General features: G+C 37.6%; 1 protein-coding gene across 1 annotated transcript; it reads right to left on the bottom strand.

Moving 5' to 3' along the window:
* Positions 1 to 23,382: 23,382 nt before the first annotated feature.
* On the bottom strand, positions 23,383 to 24,779 carry LOC111896580 (delta(12) fatty acid desaturase DES8.11). Its single transcript, XM_023892550.3, has 2 exons — positions 24,769 to 24,779; positions 23,383 to 24,655 (listed from the first exon to the last, which is right to left on the bottom strand). The coding sequence occupies exon 2, from the start codon at positions 24,631 to 24,633 to the stop codon at positions 23,497 to 23,499; it is 1,137 nt and encodes a 378-aa protein (XP_023748318.1). The 5' UTR covers positions 24,634 to 24,655; positions 24,769 to 24,779; the 3' UTR covers positions 23,383 to 23,496.
* Between the last annotated feature and the right edge of the window lie 2,703 nt (positions 24,780 to 27,482).

Genomic DNA, 27,482 nt, shown 5'->3' with positions numbered 1-27,482 from the left:
AAGCGCTTGGCCAAGCCGGGACTAAGTTGATGTGTTCAATTGTAGTCTGTTATCAGTCGTCATGAATCGGAAGTCGGGAAAAGGTATAGAGAGAATGATTGAAATTCATGTCTTTTGTCTATACGATATCTTGAGAATGGAGGAATATATAATCCCTTATCTAGAGGACACGCTATCTGATAAGATCAGAGTTGACAGCGGCTTTTGAAAGCTACGATTGCTGATCAGGTTTTGAAGTCATACGGAAAATAGTTATTAGACTTATCCAAGTGGGAGACTGTTGGATTAGTGTCTAAGTCCATAACTGTTTTGGTATGTACTTGACCCGATTATGAGCATGGTCCTTTTGGGTTGCCTTCACTATAGCAATATGTAGGATGATTTAAGGAGAGAAAGGTTTAAATATGATTTATTAATATATTATGAGAATAATATATTAAAGGAGAAATCATATTGTTTAATTAATATTAGTCAAGAATTAATTGTTAATTAATTTTGTGGCTAAAAGAGATTAATTAAACTTAGGGGACTGAAGTTGTAATTATAAGATAATTATAATTGGGCTATGGATCACCAAATAATATATAGGTTGGACGAATTCTATGGGTAGCCCATTAGAAATCGTCCAAGGGATATGCTTAAGGAGTCCATGGGCTGCTTAGGGCCTAAGCAGTCAAATTAGGGTTTCCTAGTTGTAAACCCTAATAGCCTACATGTATATAAAGGGCCCCTATGCCCCAAAAACGTGAACAAGTCTTCCTTTAGGGTTTCCAGCCGTTTTTGGTGCCTCCCTTTCTTCTCCTCTTCATCCAAGTTGCATATGGTGTTTGTGACTCCATTAGAGGTACTACACTTGTGGTACTTGCTTTCAAGAGCTAAGGAAATTCAAGGAACTAGTTGTTATTGCTATATAACAACAAAAGGTATGTATTCTAGCTTTATATATGAATTTCGAAAATTATAGTAGCATGCCAGGTTTCTTTTTGTGTTCATAAAGCTGTATAACTAATAGTGAAAACATAGATCCAATACTAGGGTTGCATGCACACATAGGATTGTTTGTATTAAACCCATCAAACCCAACATTCAACACCAAATCTGAATTGACGGTGATCAATTAATTTGCTCAAGTTTTCACCAAAGAATTGACGGTTGTACTCTCATGAAATCTCAAATTTTATTTTGTGTGATTCCTATGAAATTGTTAAACACCATAACATTTCTTCCCTTGGGATCCAGTTTTTAATTTTAATTTTTTTTTTATTGAGATCTTATATTTTTCAAGCCAATTTAATATTAATTCCCTCCTACTTGTTCAACAGACTACACCAGTCTCACAAGTACTTTGATCACTTTCTTTCTTATTTCAAGATTAGAATTGATGCATCAAAGCGAAAGCCACCCTAAAGTAGCCAAATTAAAAGAAGCCTTTCAACATTTCTTTAAAAGTGTTTGATCGTAATTCAACGGGAATCCACATTAACACTTTGAGGTCTCTCTTGATCTTGAAGGAAGAGATTCGTGCCCGGGACCATCAGTTTCGTGTCATTATTGACATCACAGTAAATCCTAAAAAGAGTTGCTTTATTTCTTTTCTTTACACACTCTTTGCACGAAAATCTTTGATTTTCCAAAATTCCGGTACTAATTAATTTCAGGCTGATTTATTGCATTGGTGGTTAATAATTAAGACATGGTCAACAATCCTCCACGTGGGCAGTTTATTCAAAAGATGCGATTCCAAAAGATAAGACGAAGGGTTGCTGACTTAGGCGGGAAGTAAAAGGATTGAATTTCAACCGGTAGTAAAAAGGGGCGCGTGTGAATTTGAAACGTCCACTCTTTTACTGACAAAGTGGACGCGTGTGCGAAATCCAAGCGTCATCCCTCTGGCACTTAATGGCGCGTGAGGATTTGAAACAGTTTTCTTCTGAAACGGCGCTTGTTGGGCGGCGTGATCCTAGGAATCTGACACTCTCTCTCCTACGTGATCATCGCACGCCTCAACTGTCGCACATCTGTCATTCAGGAAACCTTTTCGTATTTCCATAGAAGATTTGAGACGATTTTTCTCTCTCCTTTCACCCACTATAAAAGGAAGTCTTCACCACCATTTACCTCTTTACTGCCTCCGAAATTTCAAGAGAACAAAAACTCCCAAAAAGCATTCCTGTTCATCATCTTCTTCAATCTTCAACAATGGCAGAATCATCTTCCGTCCATGCTACCTCACAAATCCCTCCCATTCGTCCACAACAATGCCTGGTGATCGACCTAAACCCTCTGGCGTACGACTCTTACATGTCGCCGATCATCGAGTGCCTGAAGTACTCCCAAATAGCTCCAGCTCTCTCCAGGATTGAGTCTGTGCCAATGGTGGTTCTCTCACAGGTGTATGCAACTGCCTATTATGACAAAGCCGTCGAGCGGGTGTTCTTCGAGGTTGCTGATCACAAAACCTCAATTTCTCGACAGCGTTTTGGTACTTTGATTGGTTTGGCTGCTGACCCATCGAGAATTAATCCGGAGACAATTCCGATTGGGCATCGTTACAACATGTTCTATAACATGGGGTACACGGAGGCGCTTGTCTCCGTCGCAAAGTTCAAGAAGTCCTGCTTGCCGCCGCAGTGGAACGGCATGTTCACAGTCCTCTTCAAGGGCTTGTCTGAACGGAGCTCAGGATCTGACGGTGCTAGTCGACTGTTCTTGTCGATTATGTATGCAGTTTACAACGGCGTCAACCTCGACTTTGGGTTGGTCCTCTGGCAACAGCTCATCCAGAGCCTTTCTTCTTCATCACGATATTCTGAGGTGTCGTTTTCCCGGTTCTGGATTCTAATCACCAAATGGACGATGGATAAGCTGGATATCCCTACTGCTGCTAGTGCAGTGATGTCTCCGGTCGGTACTTTTCATACCACCAAGATAATCGTTTTTGATACATCCAGGTTCTCTTTCATTGGCTCCATTCCGGAGACCATGTATGGCAACGTCCCATCCGACAGCAGGATCATCCGAACGATCAAAGAGTTCAAGACATCTGGTCCTAGGGAACTAACACCGGAAATGCTAAAGTCCATCCATGATGCTGACAAACCAGTGCCCAGGGGCAAAAAGGCGGACAAAGGGAAGCAAGCGACCAAAGCTCCTAAGGGTCCTTCTCCCAAGAAGAGGAAACAGACAAAAGCTGCACAGTCCCCACAGCCGAAGAGGAGGACGACAACTCGGCCCTTCGTGCCTCCATTGATGAGCGCCTCGCTAAGCTTCAGGAGGATCTCGCAGCTGAGAACTCATTGATGGACGTTCTAGCAAGCAAAACCACCGCCCTAAAAGTCAAGAGCACTCAGCTATCAAACTCTCCACAACAGCTTGAAGCTCTTCGATCCGAACGGGAGGTCATCAAGACATGTGTTTCGGATGTACACGCTGCCTTATCAAACATCCTAGAAGCACACGATCCAATTCTAAACCATTCGGTGAGGCAAACACTTGCTGAAAAGCTTTCTCCTGCCATGGACCTTCTCAGCAAAATCGAAGGCCTACCTAGTTTCGTGTCCAATCCGAAACAAGGGGGAGAAGAGCAGAAGACCGGATCGAAACCACCTCCTTCCTCCAAAGCTACTCACACAACCGAACCACCTCCGACTGGTCAAGCTTCAGGTTCGGGTGTGAAGGACAAAGGGAAAAACATAGCTGAGGAAGAAGATGAAGATGAAGACAAGGAAACCATTGCGTACATGTTGAAACGAAAGAACAGTCGCAATGTTGATGAAGATGTAAATCGTGTGGCGCGAGAGGCTGAAGAAGTCGAACGCAAGCAGAAGGAAGCCAACGATCTCCTTGAGAGCAGGAAGACTCCCTTCCCTGCCTGGACTCGGGAGCGAATGATCAAAGAGGCCATAGACACTCCCAGCATATTATGGCTCGAGCCGGTGATTTCGTTCGACTGCAATAATTCTGTCGATTCACAGTTCGACATGCCGTTGACTCGAAAGGCGTTTATCTTCCACGCCTTCTCAAATATTTTTGAAGTCCCTCATCCAAACTCTGAGGTTGATAGGGAGCTCATCGACTTCTATCTGAAGGCTGCTCGTCCTCAGTATCTAACTTGGAGGGCCCAGAAGATAGTGAACGTCCGGGTACTGAAGCCTTACACCGAAGGTAGATTCATTAATGTTCGGTTCAAGGTGATTCGAGGATCTGCAAGAACTGCACATCATATCTCCCTGGAAGATCTACCAAACTTAAATCCTCATGATTGGATTGTTTTACATAACATCCTCTTGACGAATGAAGCTGAATATGGTCCGATCATAGACCATCTCAAGAGGATGATTGTCTGTTATATCATGGAGGTAGCCCTTATGGATCAGGAGGTAGCCACTGTCTTCAAGAAGAAACCGAAGATAGCTCCTGTGGGATCGGCCAGTGATCTCAATCAGATGAAAATGGGCAAGATCGACCCGAGACGCAATTCGGTTATGTTCACTAGAGCAGAAGGACAGAAATGTCTCTTTGCTTTAGCTGACAAACATCTTTACACCACTACTTGTCTAGAGCACGTGTTGTCGATCGTTCGAAGGTGTAAAGAGAATGCAGCGGATGATGCTAAGTACTTCAATGACATGATCCAGTGGTACATCAGGTTTAGGCAGACGATTCTGGCTCTTATCTCTCGTCTATTTAACACCGTGAAGAAGAAGGTACCTGCCTCCGCTGCTGGCCCAAGTAACAAGTGAAGATCTCGCTCCAATTGACGCAAAGGGGGAGATTGTTGGGTTGAGGATTTGTTTAAGGGTTGCGTCTTTGGGCTCGGCTATGTGTCTATTTATTTTGTATTCCGGTTTAGGCCTGTCCAACCGAGAGCCCATTATGTTTATTATATAAGTATATGCTTGCATGCATATTAGGTTAACGATTGATCTAGAGCACAACGATAGTATTTTAAAGATTTCTTTGATCGTTCTTGTAAACCTACCAATCCTCTACAGTTGATGTTCTTAATCGAGCTCTTCTGAGGATTTTGTTTTAATCATTCGACACGTTTGATTCACTCTTGCCTTGTTCTTATTTTCGTGTTCTTGCTGTTTTATATTTACTTACCTGTTTAAGATCTAATCGATCTTCAAAGATTAAAGTCTTAATCTCATCAAAACCAATTTATATGTAGCAATACATTTGCTAATATGACTTCATATTTTCCAATATCTTCTAGGGTTCAATAAATCCACCTTGTGATGCCAAGGATGAATATTTCACTGTTTTCCATCTTTTTTTATATTCTTAGATAGTAAAATGGTTTTAACAAAAAAAATCTTAAGAAAAATAGAAGTTCTTACACGCATGGATACATATGGAAATGTCTAATAGTGAAGGTAGAGATAATTTCCATTGTTGAAGGAATGATGATGAAAACCGAATCTATTCAAATAATTTAAAATGCTCAGCAAGATTTGTTTGTGTGTGCGTGAGTCAAATATTAATTTAGTACCTGTAGTGAATGGAATTAAGTGCATCTTTATGCAAAAAAAATTACTGCAAATATAACATGTGACATACCAGAAGCAACCACACATTGAACAGTTGGTAAAAACAAAAAAATATATATATTGAAATTTGTATGGAAAGCAATACACACATAAAAGCCTTTTTTCCTTCTTTAAAGGTCCTTAATCCTTGCAAAATATGACAAAGATGTTCCTATTATTCATCGTATTTATACTTGGTCTTGTTATGTTTGATGTTGTTCATGTTATTTTTACATTAAAGAACCAATTAATAATTATTATTAAAAAGTCCTTTGAGTGGTATTAATTAAATTAGGAGGTTTCAAATGCATAATAATCAAGGAAATCAAATTAGGGGGTTTCAAATGTATAAGAATCAAGGAAAAATGCTTCTTTTATAAGTATGTATGATATTGGTAAGCAGTAGTGAATTAAAGATTAAAACTAACATGTGTCCAACTCAAATAAGATATACAATATGTAGGTGAAAATGTTTTTTTATCGTGTCGAACTCTATAATATCATAAGTTAAACATAGAAACATAATTTTAAAAAATATTGTTGAGTTATAAAACAAACTTGAAGATCGATCAGATCTTTGTAACATGTATTGCGATGAACACAAAACAATAAATAAGACAACTGTGGATCAAATTATGTCGAATGATTAGATCAAACAATCCTCAGCAGAGCTCGACTAAGAACTTCCGCTGTAGAGGATTTTAGGGTTACAATAACGATAATAAACTTGCTGAATAATACTCTGATCGTTCTATTCTATCGTTAACCTTTAAGATGCATGCAAGCACCTATATTTATACTAAACCATACTAAACTCACGGATGGACAGGCCCATACCGGAGATACAAAATGGACTAGCTGACGAAAAAGAATTAAAAAATGTAAATTCAAGAATCTCTCATCTAGACAGCAGTTTAACTCAAACACGAGTCACCAATTCTAACCTAACTGACCAAATAAGCAGGGTGCCTTCAAAGAGTGAGGAACGGAGGATGTGGATAGAGCTGAAGGAGTCGGAGTTAATCAAATCCAAGGACGAAAACATTTATTTACAAAGAGACAATTTGAAACTTTTAAAACAGAGAAATGTCTTTTGTTTAATTGCTAAGTGTCTTTACACTAATATCACTCAACTTCATTTGAACTGTGAAATAGGGCAGAAAATTCATCGCATGATTTTGCCCTTCCTTGAGTTTAAGGAGGATGAAATCGATGTGAAGCATATAATTGTGAAAGTGTAGTTTCGTCTGAGGATGTAAATCCAACATATATGTATGGTCTAGACAAAATCGAATCTTTCATAAAGTCCAAGGACCATAAGGACATGCTGAAAAATCTTTTGGATGAAAATGATAAACTAAAACTAAGAACCGAAACCATACAAAAGTTTGACTCGTTGAATGCCAACTTGAGCTCAGAAAATAAAATCGATGTTGAAAATGCATCTGAGCTTAATGAGGACGATGATATGAGTGAAATTTCTGTAGAGGATGTAGTTGACTGTTCAGAGTTTGTCAAGAGCGAACCCAAAAACCACAAAAATCTTATTTCAGAAAATTCTGTGGAGTTTGCTCGACTGTCCCAACAAAAGTCCCCGATCCTTGAAGAAAAGGCTGTAGTATACCAAAAGGTAAGGACGACTCCAAATCAGGTGTATAAGGTCACAGGTGTAACCGAACATCAGACAGCCGAACTCACAGCCATTGTAAACGAAGATAATGCTGATGGTTGTGATGAGTTCTTTTGGTTCGCCCCTATCGACAATGCTGACGAAACCGTTGGTCTATCAGAAAGGACATCCTGGAAAACCAAAGGCAGATATGTGCCAGAGCCTTTGAACAAGCCTGATAGCTTCGACGTGCCAAGTACTAGTGGTACAAAAGATGTTCTTGAAGAAAAAGGAGTTTCTGAAAAAGAAGTCACTCCTTCAAGCGAAACATCATCAGTTCAAAGTGAACCAACTGACAAAAAGCAAAAGCAAAAAGCGAATATCCATCGTCAGCCGAAGCAAGTGAAAAGTCAAAAACAGCAAAGGAATCAGAGATACAAGAAGAATCTCTCTGAACGAAAACAGTTTTAGCAATCTCAAAACGCCCATTTCTCTTATCATGACAGAAATTCAAAGTCAGAGAAAAGTACTGTTAGATCGCAAGAAAGCATAAGATTGGTTTTGAAAAATATGACAACCGAAGGCAAAGGTTCGGTTCAGAGAACACAAGCTACCGAAAGCATAAGTTCGGTTCCGAGAGCAAAAGCAACCAAAGTTCTAGGTTCGGTACCACTAATGATCAAAAACAAAAGGGTCACTTAGAACCTCAAGTCAAGAAAACATCTCAGTCTAAATTCTCTCGTTCTACTTCTTCTAATTCTTCTAACTCCTCTCAACCTCATTCTAAATTCAATTCTGTTCGCACTCAAAAACCTAAATCTTCAACAGATCTGAAAGGAAAATCGAAGGTTTCTTCAGTCAAAACAGATCAAAATCATCCCAAAGTCCAAATACCTAAACTAGAATCCAAACCGACAGTAACAAATCCCAATAAAATTAAGGTTTTCACCATTAAAAAGAAGGATGAAACAACGTTAATAAAAAGAACATATCTTGTTGACATCTCTCTTACTATTCCTGTTCCTGTGAAAGGCTCACGTGGACCCAAGAAACTTTGGGTTCCTAAATCTGCTTAATTTTTACAGGTTATCAGTGATGAGCAGTTTGACGAAGAATGGTATATTGACAGTGGCTGCTCGCGTCACATGACAGGAAGGAAGGAAGAGCTGAGGGAATTTCGATCTCTTTCAAACGGTGGAAATGTCAAGTTCGGGAACAACTCATTGGGCACAATAAAAGGCTATGGAATGATAACAAATGGTGATTTTACGATTAGGAAGGTCGCATACGTTGAAGGACTACAGCACAACCTCATCAGTGTATCTCAGCTTGTTCGAGGTACCGGTCTCAAGGTCTCATTCGACGATGAGGGTTCGGAAATAATTGAAAAGAAAACGAAAAGAGTAATTCTCAAATCAGAGCGCAAAGGCGAAATGTTTCCCCTGAATCTCAAACCCATCAAAGGAAATCCAACTATCTGTCTCTTATCTAAAGGATAATCTGACGAAAGCTGGCTGTGGCACCGAAGGCTCTCTCATCTCAACTTCAAGGATATCAACAAACTTGTCACTGGAGGTCATGTTCGAGGTCTTCCATTGCTCAAGTACGATCGAGAACATTTATGTGCTGCGTGTGAAATGGGGAAGCAGAGTCGTCAAAGACACCCATCAATTGTAAACACTAAAGTTGTTGAACCACTAGAGTTAATTCACATTGATTTGTGTGGTCCATCATCTATCGAAAGCATCGGCGGTAGCAAGTATATTCTTGTCATTGTTGATGACTTTTCGCGTTTTACATGGGTGTTCTTTCTGAAGCACAAATCTGAAGCAACTCTCAAGCTAAAGATGTTTATCAAGCAGGTTGAAGTACAGCTGAAGAAAATCGTTCGCAATATCAGAAGCGACAACGGGCTGGAGTTCAAAAATAAAGAATTCGAAGATTTCTTGGCCGAAAAAGGAACCAGTCACAACTTCTCAGCTCCCTACACCCCTCAACAAAACGGAATTGTCGAAAGACGAAAGCGATCTTTGTGTGAGGCGGCCCGAACCATGCTAAGTTTTGCTTCTTTACCTTTATATTTCTGGGCTGATGCTATTGCTGCAGCATGTTTTACGCAGAACAGGTCATATCTCAATAAGCGCTTCACTCTCACTCCTTATGAGATCATCAACAACAGGAAGCCAAATGTCAAATTCTTCCATGTATTCGGCTCACAGTGTTTCATCTTCAATTCTAAAGAACATCGTAACAAGTTCGATGTCAAAGCCGATGAAGGGATATTTCTGGGATACTCTCTCACTTAGAAAGCATACAGGGTTTTGAACAAGCGCTCGAGGAAGATAGAAGAAACTTATTATGTGACTTTTGATGATAGCTATGTAAAAAAGCTGAAGGCCACCGAAGACACAGTTGGAGAAATCTTTTCTCAAACAGGCCAAGTCACAGCCTCGATCGCAAATCTATTTGAGAAGTTTGTTGAGTTATTTGATGAACCCGAGAAGGCTACTCTCTCGGAAGCCAGTGCAGCAGACAACAAAGTAGATCATCTGAAGCAACTCATCAACGATGCTGCCAATCAAATGAATGAAGGAGGATCAAGTCCAAACGAACCTCCATAGCACGAAGCTTCAGTTGAGGGGGAGGATCCATCTTCTTCATCACAGCTGAGTTCACATGTTGAGGGGGAGAACTGTTCTCCAGTTGCTCCTGAAAGCCAATCTACACCCGAAAGTCCTATAGTACCCGAAGGTGCTACAACACCCGAAAGCTCGACACCACCCGAAACCCCTGTAGCTCCGGAAACTCAAGACACACCTGAAAGCTTATCTATCGAGGGGGAGAATGCCGATATGCTTTATGACGATGACAGTCAATCTGAACTAGAAGAGATGGTAAACGCTGAATTGGATCCATCTTATGATCCAAATTACCCTCCTCTTGTCATATAGACCAGAGATCATCATGTTTCACAGGTTGTCGGTAATGTCTCTGAAAAGGTCCTGACCCGATCACAACTAAAGGCAAAGCAAACTTCCTTATTTTCAAAAGTAGAGTTCTGTATGTTTAACTCCGTCGTCTCAAAAGTTGAACCAAAGAGAGTTAACACTGCTCTTGATCACTCCGATTGGGTTCAAGCTATGCAAGACGAACTTAATGAATTCGAAAGGAATAAAGTTCGGCGCCTCATTCCAACTCCTCAAGATGCCTCAGTTGTTGGTCTCAAATGGGTCTTCAGAAATAAGACGGACAAGGAAGGCAACGTGATACGAAACAAAGCCCGTCTGGTGGTGAAAGGATATTGTCAGGAGGAAGGTATCAACTATGAAGAAACTTTTGCTCCTGTAGCCAGGCTGGAATCCGTTAGAATATTTCTTGCCTATGCTGCACACAAGAACTTTGAGGTCTACAAAATGGATGTCAAGTGCACATTTCTAAATGGAGAACTTGAAGAAACGGTGTACGTGGAGCAACCTCCTAGATTCGTCAATGAAAGGTATCCCAATCACTGTTATATTTTGGACAAAGCGGTATATGGACTGAAACAAGCTCCGAGGGCCTGGTATGAAACGCTAACCAAGTTTTTAAAGATGTCCAAATTCAAACAAGGTTCAGTTAACCCAACCTTCTTTCGTAAGAAGGAAGGTAACCACCTTATGATTGTTCAAATCTATGTCGATGATATCATCTTTGGCTCAACGAATCCTAGCTTAACGGCTGAATTTAGAAAGCTGATGGAGACTAAATTTGAAATGAGCTCAATGGGTCCAATTAACTTTTTCCTTGGTTTAAATATTAGACAAGGACCAGAAGGTATCTTTATTAACCAGGAAGCTTACACGAAGACTCTCCTTGCTAAATTTGGCATGATGGGAGACTCAAAGGTTAAAGTTCCAATGGCGTTCGGCACCAAACTCACTCCATCCTTGGATAAGCCAGCAGTTGATATTGCGCTATATCGACAGATGATCAGCTCTCTGATGTACCTTACTGCTAGCAGGCCTGATATAATGTTCTCTGTTTGTTACTATGCTAGATTTCAGGCGAATCCTCGTGAACCTCATATGCTTGCAGTGAAGAACATACTTCGGTATCTCAAGCGAACTACCTCTTTAGGCTTATGGTATCCATCCAACTCAGGATTCTTTGTTCAAGCCTACTCCGACGCAGACCTTGGAGGTTGTGGACTAGACAGGAAAAGCACCACGGGAGGCTACCAATTCCTTGACGGGAAGTTGGTTAGCTGGCAATCAAAGAAACAGACTTGTGTGTCTTTGTCTACAGCTGAAGCAGAATACATCACAGCTGCCTCCTGTACATCTCAAGTGATTTGGATCCAAAGTCAGCTCCGGGACTATGGACTCAATATGAAAAAAGATCCCACTATATTGTGACTCTGAAAGTGCAATTAGGATCTGTCATAACCCAGTGCAACACTCTAAGACTAAGCACATAGCACTGAGGTATCACATCATTAAGGATCATGTGGAAGATGGGAACGTCGAAATTCATTTTGTTCAAACCACTGATCAACTGCCTGACATCTTCACCAAAGCTCTTCCTGAAGCATCGTTCAACAAAATTCTACAAGGGCTAGGTATGATGGAATCAGAGTCAGTACCAAAAATTGCCTCTCACGATCAAAAGTAAGAAGCGAAATAGACCGAACGTTCGGGTTCGGGTCTTGTACTAATGTACCGAAATAAACCGAACGCTCAGGTTCGGTTGCATAATCTGCTTTTCGCTCATCAGTCAAAGGTAGTTTTCTTGGTTGTAGATCTTATGTATAATTTTTCCAAATGCGTTTATCTTATTGTCAAAGTTATTTTCTTTTTCAAACCTATTTTCTTGGCAACCGAAATATACCAAACGTTCGGGTTCGGTTCCAAAAATTTTTCTCACCTGAAATAGACCGAACGCTCGGGTTCGGTTCCAAAGTTTTTCCCAACCGAAATAAACCGAACGCTCGGGTTCGGTTCCAACATTTTTTTGTATTCATTTTTTTGTATTCATTTTTTTTATGTCTTAATTTTTTATTTTTATCAAAAATTCCAAACATATTTTTTTTCATATATTCAGAAACTCCAAAAATATTTTGTTATTTATTTTCTTTTTGGTTCTATTTTTTTTGTTTGTGTGTTCGTTTATGGGGAAATTGTTTTATTAGCTAAGTGTCCCTAGAAGCATGCTGTTGTATGCGTCCAAAGCCTCACCTGATTCTGAATAATAGCCTTAATGACTTGGTATACACAAACCTTGTCTTCCCAATTAAGCTATCATATTTATTCTAATCATGAGCTACCTAACTCTCTTCTCACATGAGATAAGAGTTTTCTGCTTGGTCCTATTTTTCACAGCAGAGGTACTTTGGTTTCTTTACAACATCTACATTGCATTTCTCCATCTTATTCGTTTCACCAATGTAACCCTTGAGACTCTCATAAATTACCACTGAGGTCTATGGTTACACAATTTCTGTGTTTATGATCTTAGTTTCGTGCCACTACGAGCTAAGTGAAACCCAAAATTCAATACCCAATACGAATTGACGGTGAACAATTATTTTGCTCAAGTTTTCACTAATGAATTGACGGACGTACCTCCATGAAATCTCAAAATTTTCTTTTGTGTGATTCCTATGAAATTGTTAAAACCAATAACATTTCTTCCCTTGGGATCTAGTTTTAAATTTTTGTTGAGATTTTATATATATATTTCCTAGCCAAATTAAATTATCTCAAACCTACTTGTTCAATAGACTACACCGGTCTCACAAGTACTTCGTTCGATTTCTATCTTATTTCAAGATTAGGAATTCTGATTCGAAGCAACAACCAACCCCAAAAGCCTAATTAAAAGAAGCCTTTCAACACTTCTTAATAAGTGTATGATCGTTATTCAATGGGAAACCACACAACCACTTTAAGGTCTCTCTTGACTTTGAAGGAAGAGATTCGTGCCCGGGATCATTTGTTTCGTATCTTTATTGACATCACATATTTTCCCAAAAGTGTTGCTTTATTCCTTTTCTTTTACACCCTAAGCACGAAAATCTTTGATTTTCCAAAATTCAGGTTCTATTAATTACAAGGCATTTTAATTGGATTAGCGGTTGATTAAAAGGCTGTGGTTGATTTTAATCCACGTGGGAGCATTTTTAAAAAGGATGTTGTTACAATTTAAAGGGATAAGATGACGCCATGATGACTCAGGCGGGAGTCTAATCGATTTGATTTCAAACGGCGCAAGAGGGAAGCGTGCGAATCTGAACCGTTTCGTCTCCAAACAGCACCTGATGGGAAGGCGTGTTATTAGGGGCCTGGCATTCTCTCTCATGCGTGATCATCGGCAACCCCAACTGTCACGCATCAGTCAACTCCGAAAAACCCTTCGTTTTTCAATCGAAGATTTGGGAAGATCTTTCTCTCTCCTTAACCCCCAGTATAAAAGGCAACATAATCCATCGTTTACCTCTTTACTGCAATTAAAATTCCCAGAGAATAAGAAATCCTTAATCCTTCACTGTTCATCATCTTCTCTACTTTCTTCAACGCAATGGCAGATTCTTCCTCCGTTCACGCAACATCCCACATTTTGCCCATTCGCCCACAACAAAGCTTAATCATCGATTTAACCCCTCATGCTTACGACGCATTCATGTTCCCCATCATTGAGTGTATGAAGTTTTCTCCAATCGCTCCTGCACTTACCAGGGCTGAAACTGTTCCGATGGAGTTCTTGTCACAGATCTTTGCGACCGCTCACTATGACAAGGTCGTCGACAAAATTTTCTTTGATGTCTTTGAGCACAAGGCGTCCATTTCAAAGCAGCGGTTCTGTTCACTATTAGGGTTTGACGTGGATTCTTCCAGGGTCAATCCAGAATCCATCCCCATGGGTCATTTGTTCAACATGTTCTACAACATGGGCTACACGGAGGTGCTTACTACGGTGACGAAGTTCAAGAAGTCATGCCTACCTCCACAGTGGAATGGGATGTTCACTGTTCTCTTCAAGGGGTTATCCGAAAGAAGTGTTGGGTCTGATGGAGCCAGTTGTTTATTTCTCTCCATCATGTATGGGATCTATAATGGCATCAACATGGATTATGGGTCTGTTCTATGGAAACAACTCATCCAGAGTCTCTCCTCTACTTCCAGACATTCAGAGATTTCGTATGCTAGGTTCTGGACTCTTATCACGAAATGGGTGATGGACAAGTACCACGTCCCCATTGTCGCTGGTGCTCCAATGTCTTCGATTGGTACCTTCCATACCACGAAGATCATTGTATCGGATGCTTCAAAGTTTCCGTTCAACGGTTCTATTCCGGAAACCATGTATGGGGATGTTCCTGCTGATAGCCGGATTATCAGGACATACAAGGAATTCAAGCGTTCTGGTCCGAGGGATCTTACTCCGGAGATGCTGAAGTCAATACATGACGCCGACAAGCCTACTCCAAGAGGCAAGAAGGCTGATAAAGGGAAACAGGTGGCCAAAGGGGCAAAAGGCCCGTCTCCAAGGAAGAGGAAACCCACCAAGGCTGCTCAATCTCCGCAGCAGAAGAGAAGAAAAACTCAGCCGAGGAGAAAGCTTGTTATCCCTTCCTCCTCAAGCGAATCTGAGGGTGAGAGTTCAGATTCTGATGACTCTCCACGTGGCAACACTCCACCCAGATCTCCAACCCCTGAAGTTCATGTCTCTACTTCTCCTATTTCCTCTCCACTTAAAACCATTCCTATTTCTATTCCCCCCATAACTTCCACTACTCCAATAACACCCACTTCCATCCCAATACCACCACCTATATTCACCGACGCAACCACAACAACCACTGCATATATTAGAGCCAACGTATCTGATACAGGGGTTCATACTGACGCACCCGAAACCACCCCAGCACCCGAACCTACACCTACACCCAAAACCACAAAAGCACCCGAGCCTACCCATACTACTGCACCACCAGCTTCACCACCACCACCTTCGCCTGGTCATGCTTCGGAGGGAGAAGAACCACTCCTTGGCAGGGAGAATATGACGTTTGACTCGGTCTACTATAGCCCGTTTCAAGTACAGAGTGATGACGATGACGACGCTCCTGTAACCAAAAGACATCTCAAGGAGCTCCATGAAAAAATTGACTCGCTCATCGCCTCCTCTTCCACTTCTCAGTCATCCCTTTCTGAAGATGCAGTTCAGAAGATTGTTGACGCTTTCTCCAAAGCTCAACAAGATTCCCTTGCTTCTGCAACCACCGCCATCGATGCCTCTACAAATGTCTGTCAGGCTGCGACCGAAAAAGTCGATAAACTATTTACTGATGCCTCTTCCCTGTTAAAGTCTTTACAGGAGAGTGCCAATGCTGCCAAGACTACGCTGGAACCTATTGTCCACCAGCTGGCAACGTCAGTCTCAACTGAGTTGAAGTCCTTCGCTTCTCTTTGTCAAACCATTTCTGACGACAACTCAGCTTTCCGAACAACCATTGAAGAGCGTCTCTCCAAGCTACAAGAAGATTTGGCCGCCGAGAACTCTCTTATGGATGTTCTAGCCAAGAAGACCACCACTCTGAAGGTCAAGAGCGTTCAACTCTCCAACTCTCAACAGGAGATTGACTCTCTTCGGTCTGAAAGGGAGGTGATAAAGTCGTGTGTTTCGGATGTCCACTCTGCCATCTCCAACATCCTCGAAGCACATGATCTTATTCTTAACTATACTGTGAGACGTGACCTTGCAGAGAAGCTCGCTCCCGCCCTTGCCCTACTCAGCAAAATTGAAGGGCTACTTGATTTCGTGTCCATTCCGAAACAAGGGGGAGAGAAGGAATCAATGTCTCAACCACCTCCTACCTCAAAAGCAACTCACACAACCGAACCTCCTCCAGTAGGCCAAGCCTCCGGTTCCGGTGTGAAACACAAAGGCAAAAAGATTGCTGAGGAGGAAGAAGATGAAGATAAAGAGACAATCGCTGAATTGTTGAAGCGAAAAAGTCGAAACGATGATGTTGATATCAGTGCTCGTGTGGCTAGAGAGGCTGAAGAAGCCGAACGAAAACAGAAGGAAGCCCACGACCTTCTTGAGAGTAGGAAAACTCTTTTTCCTGCTTGGACTCTCGAGAGGATGATTAAAGAAGCAATTGACACACCGAGTATCTTGTGGCTGGAACCTGTAATCTCTCTAGATTGTTCCAACACTGTCGACTCACAGTTCGACATGCCACTGACCCGAAAGGCGTTTATCTTTCATGCCTTCTCTAACGTTGCAGAGTTCCCTCATCCTCATCCACAGGTTGATCGGGAGTTAATCAATTTTTATCTGAAGGCTGCTCAACCCCAATATCAGACTTGGAGCGCTCAGAAAGTTGTCAACGTTCGGGTCTTGAAGCCGTATAGTGAAGGGAACTTCATCAACATTCGGTTCAAGGTACTTCGGGATCTGCCAAAACCGAACATGCTATTTCCCTTGCAGATCTTCCCAACCTTAATCTCCATGATTGGATTATCTTGCACAATATCCTACTCACCAACGAAGCTGAATACGATCCGATCATCGACCATTTCAAGAGGATGCTTGTGTGCTACATCATGGAAGTTGCACTGATGGATCAGGAGATTGCGAGCGTATTTAAGAAGAAACTTACAATTTTTCCTGTTGGCTCTGCCAGTGATCTCAACCAAATGCAGATGGGTAAAATTGACTCGAGAAGGAATTCGGTCATGTTTACCAGGAACGAATGACAGAAATGTCTTTTCGCCTTGGCCGACAAACACCTCAACACCACTGCCTGTTTAGAGCATGTTTTGGGGATCATCCACAGATGCAAGCAGAACACAACGGATGATGTCAAGTACTTTGTTGACATGATTCAATGGTACAATCGGTTCAGACAGACTATTCTCGCGCTAATCTCACGTCTGTTTGATACTACGAAGAAAGTTCTCGCTGCTGGCCCAAGCAAGAAGAAGAAGTAGTCTCGCTCCAATTTGACGCAAAGGGGGAGATTGGTGGGTCGTGTTTTGTATAAAGTATTGTGTCTATTGGGCTCGTCAGCTAGTCCATTTTGTATCTCCGGTATGGGCCTGTCCATCCGTGAGTTTAGTAGGGTTTAGTATAAATATAGGTGCTTGCATGCATCTTAAAGGTTAACGATAGAATAGAACGATCAGAGTATTATTCAGCAAGTTTATTATCGTTCTTGTAACCCTAAAATCTTCTACAGCGGAAGTTCTTAGTCGAGCTCTGCTAAGGATTGTTTGATCTAATCATTCGACATATTTTGATCCACACTTGTCTTATTTATTGTTTTGTGTTCATCGCAATACCTGTTACAAAGATCTGATCGATCTTCAAGTTTGTTTTATAACTCAACAAATATTATATATATATATATATATATATATATATATATATATATATATATATATATATAGAGAGAGAGAGAGAGAGAGAAAATACTTAACCTTATACATGAAATATAATTTTATTTCATAAACTCAGTCGTTAATCAAAATAAACAAATCAATTTAGAAACGAACAACATATATAAACCTTTATATTTAATACGATATTAATGAATTAACATTAGAAATGAAAATATTTTGTGTTTCATAGAATACATTATAGATATTTTAGGAAGCTTCACATATCTTTGTTTTTTATCACTTAAGACTTACAAGCTACCGATTCAAGAATGCAGACTATAAAATGAAGTCGGTGAAGACGGGATTTTCAAAAGCAAATAAAGACGACGTTTCTAATCTGAAGATCTAATTTTCAAGAGAAAAGAAGAGGTGGAGAATAATAGGAAAACAGTGCAACCGGCGAAGAGGACAACAACAACGGAGGACGGAGGTTCGGAGAGTCGTGGAGATGGCTTGTCAGCAACGGGTTTGATCAATGAGTGAGTATAAGTCTACCAACAGAGCTTGATCATAGGCTGATAGACGGGCGCAAGAAGTGTAGCTGATTTTAAGACATATTTCACTCAGGGACTCAGCGAGTAAGCAACGGGTGCCAGGCGAAGAAGATTGTGAAATCGGAGACTTGGGACTGACAATGGAGAGGGATTGGTGCGGCGTCAACATATTTCACAAAAAAAAAAGGTTTTAGCTTTTTGGATTGAGGGTTTTATGTTTCTTACTTACAGATTTTTCAAATTTTTCTATATCCCACTCAAAATTCAGAAAACACATCCAAATGACTCATCAAATGATTGGCACTTCTTCAGATTGAGGGCAATTCCTAGATTGTTAAGGTGACTAATGTTAATGGAGAAAAAAGTTTGAGGTCAACGTTTTTAGAAAAGAGCTTGAGATTGTAATTTCATGAGATAATAATCTACTTTCAAAGGGAGTGCCTTTCAAGTGTTAAAAAAAGGTGTATAAGATATTAGTACTTATATCTTATGTGAAATGTGCACTTCTTATTACAAACCTTTTGCGAAGTTATTTTGTACTGTATCTTATAGTTGTTTTTGGTTAATTTATCTCAACCTTGTACTATGCCACTTTTTTTTTTTTTTTAATACAGAACCTATTAAAAAAATAAGAAAAACAAAAACATGGAAGCATATTCAACCAATTAAACCAAATCAGCTTAAGCAGGTGCGTGATGGGTTTGTGGATATTGTCCCATAATATGGCGGCCAAAAGGTAATTTGTGCAACAAATAGTAATGCATTTTCATTTATTTGATTTTTATAGCTTCAAACTTTTTATTGAAGAAAAAACACATAGACACACACTATCAAGTACATACAATCACAAACACACAAAATCAGAAAAGGTAATATGTGCAGCAAATAACAACGCACTTTTACGTATTTGATTTTTATAGCTTCAAATTTATTTATTGAAGAAAATAGACACAAAGACACAGACAATCAGATAAACATAAGCAAACACAATCATATACATACACATAAACACACACAATCGTAAAAGGTAATATGTGCATCAAATAGCAATGCACTTCCATTTATTTGATTTTTATAGCTCCAATTTTTTTTATTGAACAAAATAGACACCTGGACATACATATTCAAATATATAGGTCAAAACACACACATATTCAAATACATATAGACACACACACACACTGTCGCATACACAGTCACATATATAATCACATACATAGTCAAAAAAATTTATACATGGACCATTTATTTTATTTTAAATGCTAACTGAAATAGAAATGTACTTGTAAAGAGAGTGCCCTTCAAGTATGTCAAAAAAAGTTGGAAGAAAAGCATTGAAACCGATGGCAGAAAGCCAAAAATCTTCAAATCTATCAAAAGAATAAATATTGAAACCGATGCAGAAACAGAATGCAGGTTGCTACCTTACGGATGCCAAAAAATAAATACGGAAGAATGTTGAAATCAGAGAATGAACTTGTAACATCCTTAAGTTTTGACAATATTTTACTAGCTAGATATATATATATATATATATATATATATATATATATATATATATATATATATATATATATATATATATATATATATATATATATATATATATATATATATATATATATTATGAAGTTATTATAAATTATTCCATCTACTAAGATTGCAAATTAATATCTATTGTATATTTGGTGTAATATTATTATTTATGTTCTTATGAAATCTACCTTCCAATAATGAGAGATTTTGAGAACCAAAATCTAAAATACGTTGAATAAATTAGACTATGACAAAAATATATAAAAATGAAGATAAAAGTAAAACGATCTAAAAAGTATATTTATAATTTTACAAAATATTATATATTATACATTATCAAAGAAAATTAATTTTTTTGTTAAGGATATATATTGCATAACAAATCATCAACTGAAATAAAAGTATCAGATGAATGTATGTGTTAACAAATTATTTATAATATTAATTACAATATGTATGCAAATGTAATCTTCATTTTTGTGATAATAATTAACTTAGTATTGTCTAAAATATAAGACCGGGATCCATATGTGTATGTTGGTGAAAACGATTGGGATAACAATTTTAAAAATTTTGAATAATCATTTAGTAACACCTTTGGATATAAATAGTAAACTATGAACTTATTTTATTATATATATATATATATATATATATATATATATATATATATATATATATATATATATATATATATATATATATATATATATATGGGGATAGGGAATATACATTACAGCCCTACCTAAGCTTAGGTACCAAACCTCTAAAATATGTCGTTTTAACATGCTAAATATACCCGGTTTGGTTTCACTTGGTAAATATATCATTCTCCATAACATTTCTTTATTTCATTATCGTTTTATCATCTTCGTTTTCTTTCCTCAAATATCGTTTATTACTTCATCCAAGTCAACATTACTAAACCCTAAACCTAAACCTAAACCCTAAATTTAAACCCTAAACACTAAAGCTAAACCCTAAAGCCTAAATCTAAACACTAAACCCTAAACCCTAAACCCTAAACCCTATTGTGTCGATCTTAAATTTACATCTTGAAGTATTAATCGTGAATCCATTAACTGTAATCCTTATATAATAAAACAATGTATTTTCAAGAGGTTTAGTACATAAGCTTAGGTGGGGATGTAATGTAAATTTCCTTTTCCCTATACATATATATATATATATATATATATATATATATATATATATATATATATTCATAAAGAGAGAGAGAGAGAGAAAAGAAAAGACTTAACCTTATACATGAAATATTATTTTATTTCATAAACTCAGTCGTTAATAAAAATAAACAAATCAATTTAGAAACAAACAACATATATAAACCTTTATAATTAATACGATATTAATGAATTAACATTAAAAATGAAAATATTTTGTGTTTCATAGCATACATTATATATATTTTAAGAAGCTTCACACATCTTTGTTTTTATCACTTAAAACTTACAAGCTACCGATTCAAGAATGCAGACTATAAAATGAAGTCGGTGAAGACGGGATTTTTAAAAGCAAATAAAGATGACGTTCTTGATCTTGAAAATCTAATTTTAAAGAGAAAAGAAGAGGTGGAGAACAATAGAAAAAACAGTGCAACCGGTGAATGGACGACAACAACGGAGGATGGAGGTTCGGAGAGTCATGGAGACGGCTGGTCAGCAACAGATTTGATCAGTGAGTGAGTATAAGTCTACCAACAGAGCTTGATCATAGGCTGATAGACGGGTGCAAGAAGTGTAGCCGATTTTAAGACATATTTCACTCAAGGACTCAGCGAGTAAGCAACGGGTGCAAGGCGAAGAAGATTGTGAAATCGGAGACTTGGGATTGACAACGGAGAGGGATTGGTGCGGCATCAACGTATTTCACAAAAAAAAAGGTTTTTAGGTTTTCGGATTGAGTGTTTTAACTATCTTACTTACAGATTTTTCAAAATTTTCAATATCCCACTCAAAAATCAGGAAACACATCCAAATGACTCATCAAATGATTGGCACTTCTTCAGATTTTTGGCAATTCCTAGATGGTTAAGGTGACTAATGTTAATGGAGAAAAAAGTTTGAGGTCAACGTTTTTTGAAAAGAGCTTTGTAATTTCATGAGATAATAATCTACTTTCAAAGGGAGTGCCTTTCGAGTGTTTAAAAAAAAGGCGTATGAGATATTAGTACTTATATCTTATGTGAAATGTGCACTTCTTATTACAAACCTTTTGCGAAGTTATTTTCTACAGTATTATAGTTGTTTTTGGTTAATTTATCTCTACCTTGTACTATGGCACTTTTTTTTTAATATAGAAGCTATTAAAAATATAACAAAAACGAAAACATGGAAGCATATTCAACCAATTAAAACATATCATTTATTTGTATAGCAGGTGCATGATGGGTTTTTGGATATTGTATCCTAATATGGTGGCCAAAAGGTAATTTGTGCAACAAATAGTAATGCACTTTCATTTATTTGATTTTTATAGCTTCAAACTTTTTATTGAAGAAAAAACATGTAGACACACACTATCAGGTTCATACAATCACAAACTCACAAAATCAGAAAAGGTAATCTGTGCAGCAAATAACAATGCACTTTCATGTATTTGATTTTTATAGCTTCAAATTTATTTATTGAAGAAAATAGACACATAGACATAGACAATGAGATACACATAAGCATACACAATCATATACATACACATAAACACACACAATTATAAAAGGTAATATGTGCATCAAATAGCAATGCACTTTCATTTATTTGATTTTTATAGCTTCAATTTTTTATTGAACAAAATAGTCACGTGGACATTCACATTTAGATACATATAGGTCAAAACACACACACATTCAAATACATATAGAGACACACACACACACACACACTGTCGCATACACAGGCATATATATAACCACATACATAGTCAAAATTATTTATATAGGGACTATTTATTTTATTTTAAAAGCTAACTGAAACAGAAATGTACTTTTAAAGAGAGTGCCCTTCAAGTATGTCAAAAAAGTTGGAAGAAAAGCATTGAAACTGATGGCAGAAAGCCAAATATCTTCAAATCTATCAAAAGAATAAATATTGAAACCGATGCAGAAACAGAATGCAGGTTGCTACCTTACGGATGGCAAAAAATAAATACGGAAGAATGTTGAAATCAGAGAATGAACTTGTAACATCCTTAAGTTTTGACAATATTTTACTAGCTAGATATATATTATGAAGTTATTATAAATTATTCCATCTACTAAGGTTGCAAATTAATATCTATTGTATATTTGGTGTAATATTATTATTTATGTTCTTATAAAATCTACCTTCCAATAATGAGAGATTTTGAGAACCAAAATATAAAATACCTTGAATAAATTACACTATGACAAAAATATATAAAAATGAAGATAAAAGTAAAACCATCTAAAAAGTATATTTATAATTTTTCAAAATATTATATATTATACATTATCAAAGAAAATTAATTTTTTGTTAAGTATATATTGCATAACAAATCTTCAACTGAAATAAAAGTATTAGACGGATGTATGTGTAAACAAATTATTTATCATGAGTGTACGTGTGATAATAATAATTACAAATTGTACGCAAATGTAATATTCATTTTTGTGATAATAATTAACTCAGTATAATCTAAAATATAAGACCGGGATCCATATGTGTATGTAGGTGAAAACGATCGGGATAACGATTTTAAAATTTTTGAATAATCAATTAGTAACACCTTTGGATATAAATAGTAAACGATGAACTTATTTTATTATACAAATGGCCTGTGGACGTATATAATTGGAATGTTTTCCAACATACGGTACATATAGCTAGTAATTTAGAAAGTAATATGATATCAGCAATCGTTCACATTTTATGGTACCAAAATACACCTGTGTGTTTGTTATCTTCATCAGGCTCGATATAGATGCATTCTTTAGCCTCTCTCCACATTGCTTTAAATATTGGAGTCCTATCGATCTTATAGTACTCACCCAAAACTGGAATGATAGCATCCCTTGCCTCCTTTGCATGATAATGTGGAATGTACGAAATCAGATGATGTAATACGTGAGTGTGTGTAACGTCATGGAAAACCCTATTCAGGAATCCGAAGTCCCTGTCAATTGTTGACAATGCCCCTCTGATCCAGTTCCATTCACTTGAATCATAATGGGGCAAAGACAGATGGGTGTGGTGCAAATACGTAATGATAACGAAAAACACATGCACTCCTACCACTGGAACTCCATATATACAGGCTACCCAAGCAGCTCCTTTTGTTGTTACAGCAATCTTGATTGCATAAAACACGGCAAGAAGACCAAGATCTGATAACAGAACCTGAATTCGCTCGCGCTCGGTGAAAATTGGACTCATGGGATCAAAGTGGTTGGCAAACCTTCCGTATTTCTTGCCAGAAATATTAGTTAAGAGGTATAAAGGAAATCCTAGAGTGAACCTAAAAACCAAAGTGAACACTCGACCAGGTGGGTTGTTCAGAAGTTTTGAGTACCACCTGACTTTAGACTTGCGTTTAGGAATGTAAACTTCATCATTATCAAGAGAATTTGTGTTGGCATGGTGATTTCGATGGCTATATTTCCATGAGAAATAAGGTGTCATGAGAGCTGAGTGGAGGATGAAGCCGACAGTGTCATCAATCCATTGGTATTCGCTAAAGGCATGGTGACCGCATTCATGGCCGATGACCCATAAGCCCGTGAGGATGCTTGCTTGACAGAACCAATAAACCGGCCAAGCTAAGTAGGCCAAAGGAGCTGGAAGAAAAGGAATATATGTATTTGCAAGGAAGTAGAAAACGTAGGCAACAATCAGATCGTGAACAACATAGTAAGATGAACGGATGACGGATCGCTTGAAGCAATGGGCAGGGATCGCTTTCTTTAAATCACTTAATGAAAACGGTGGATCAACTGGGACACGTTCCAGGATCTTTTTACCATCAAATGGATCGTTTGACATCCTACCACCTGCACCCATGTTGTTGATAGATATGATTAACCTGCAAATGTAAAGAGTATTGTGAGATTTATGTAAGCTAAACATAGAAAGAGTTAATTACAAAAACCTAAAGCTCGTGGGAAAACAAAAAAGTCCTATATAGAGACAAGTTACGTTTGAGATCTCTTCACCTGGTAATACACTGATACTGTCTTGGGGTCGGACTGCTACTTATTTATAGTCAGGATTAATTAAAAAAATTATCGCCTCACTTGACCTACTGTCTATTTACCATTATTTCATTGTTTTAGTAACTTTTACGGTTTAGGAGACGACCATTCCAATTTGGCGGCTTTAAATACTAGACGCATTAATGTGTAAATATTTAAATATATAGATTCTTAGAGGTTATGTGACAGTCCATATATATACCACACGCATTATGCATGTGTAAAAATTTGTATATCTAAAACAAATTATTATTTATTTATAGATAATCCAAATGATTGTTAGTTGTAGAAATATTAACTATTTAATTTTATATCGTCGAAAAGCATTCATATAGACTTGAATGCGAAGAATATAAGTAACATCCATCTAGGTAAATAAAATGTATTGTGCTTCTGTATTAAAACATAAAAGTTTTATATAGATCGGTGTAAATTCTTTTTGGATGGTAAAAATAACTTTTTCAAAACAATATTTTTATTTATGTTTTGTTTTTTTTGGGACTTGCCGTTTAGTTTGAAAACAACAATACGAATCTATAGCGAAGACATATATCCTCACTATTATTGTCATTGCTTAAAGAAGGGCTACGCCGACAACATGTCGTTGCCATAGCTTTTGCCAACATTGACCATGATTGTTTGACTTGAAAAGTTGTGCCGATGACATACGTCGCGACAGATTCAGTAGGAAGGACAAATTTTTTTTGCGATCTTTTGAAAACCTATGCACTTACCACGACGTGACGTTTTGGATTCCCCCCATGGATCTAGAAGACTTGTTGAACACATGATAAACACAAAGGCCACGACGTGTATATATAGAAGTCATTATCTTCCGAAAACTCAACTTTTTTTGGAGCTATTATTGTCCTTTAAAGGCCAAAAACACCCTTTGAAGCTTGGAGTTGCAGAAGGTCGATCATATATTGGATTCGTGAGATTTGAGGCAATACAACTTCCGATTTCGTTTTTCTTGTTTAGTTTAATCATGAATGCTAATTTGAATTTCGTTTTTCTTTGTTTACTTGTTAAAATCATGAGCTAAAAACCTATGACTTTCATTTAGTTTAGATTGCTTGACTTTTTATGGTTTGATTTGTAGTTTGGATGATGTCTAGCTAGTTATTTGTTACTTTAGCATCTTAATATGACTATAAACAGTCCCGACTTAACCGAGATGCTAGCATTATCTTATTTGATTTGGTATTATGTTATTTTTCCTGTGTCTTACGAGTAGGAGTGTTTTTATCGTTGGGTTTTATTTGTTTTGTTTTGTTCAGAGTTGTTTTGTCCCTTTTTGGTTTATAGTTGCATATCAATGTGTGGTTAGATATGCTAGTTCACTATAAACAGAGCTCTGATACCAACCTGTCATACCCCCGAACCAGACGGCGAAAACGTCCGAGGGCTCGCGTGACTTAAATTGAATATCATCACAATGAATATACATGAATCATAACATAAACATCACCATGCATCAATATATTACAACTGAAACTGTTCACATCAAGTACATTGTTTTAACATTATAATTTCATACATAAATTGTTTGATAGTTTTTAAAAGCAAAACACACTGATATACTTGACACTTATTCCTCAGCATACATGTTACCTGATAATACAAGTTATTTTGAAAACGGTCAACATATGGAATATTGGTGAGTTCATAAGCATGTTTGGTGTGAAAATGTTTTGTGTAGTTTGAACGAAAACAACCCAGAAAATCCGATATTTTCTGAAAAAACCATTGTTTAGTAAGCAACAAATGGTTTATATGTTTGTTTTCATTTCATTTAAACCATGGAAATATTTTCTCCATAATGATAATGTAAGCATTTGATTATCTTTTGGACTTGGTAACTCTTACAACTTAAAGCTAATTGATTTTCACAAGATTTTATGCTTCATTGATCTTGTGACTTCAATTAAGGAAATGTGTTAAGAGCTCCTCTAACCATTTTTATTTCTAAGATGAGTTGAGGCCATTTGTGCTTATGAATTGCTATAGCCAAGTTAAACCAATTCACAAGTGTTATTCCATTAAGTCTAATGATAAGTGAATTATATCATCCATGAGGTGTACCCCAAAATCAACCAATTCCACTTCTTTGAATTTAATCCAATCTTTTACTTGTTTACTTCTCATATTTTCAACCTAGCTAGTTTTTAATTTTTGTCAAACAATCGAAAGAACTAAACACCCCCCCCCCCCCATTTTATTTTTGTTGTTATTTTACAAAGAGATTTTTCATAGAGTTATAAATTAAAAAAATCTCTGTGGATTCGACCCCTTTACCACTATACACTATTTTAGTGTGTAATCTTTAGGGTTATAAATTTTGTTGGCCTCGACAACCACCAAATTTTGGCGTCGTTGTCGGGGATTGGTTTATTTTTAATCAATTTGTTTCTCTATGCCCAAATCTCAGCGTACAGGTGACTTGATTTACAACCCAGAAATCAAAAAAAGAAGCAAGGCATTTGGCGAAGGAAAAATGAGTTGAACGTGGACAAACTTCTAACCCCCATGGGGACCCGGAGGTTGAAACCGCTTCATTAAGTGAAATAGAACCCGATTCTAGTCCCGACCCTCGCCAAGAAATTCCCGAAACACCACCTCTACAACAACCCCCCCCCCCCCCCATTATTGAACCAA

This window comes from Lactuca sativa, chromosome 9, assembly GCF_002870075.4.
Source record: "Lactuca sativa cultivar Salinas chromosome 9, Lsat_Salinas_v11, whole genome shotgun sequence".
NCBI lineage: Eukaryota > Viridiplantae > Streptophyta > Magnoliopsida > Asterales > Asteraceae > Lactuca > Lactuca sativa.
The sequence above is the reverse complement of the archived record's forward strand: the minus strand, read 5'-3'. Positions and strand labels throughout refer to the sequence as shown.

What these genes read in the sequence shown, in the direction of transcription:
- LOC111896580 (XM_023892550.3), bottom strand. Translation starts at nt 24,633, where the DNA reads ATGGGTGCAGGTGGTAGGATGTCAAACGATCCATTTGATGGTAAAAAG.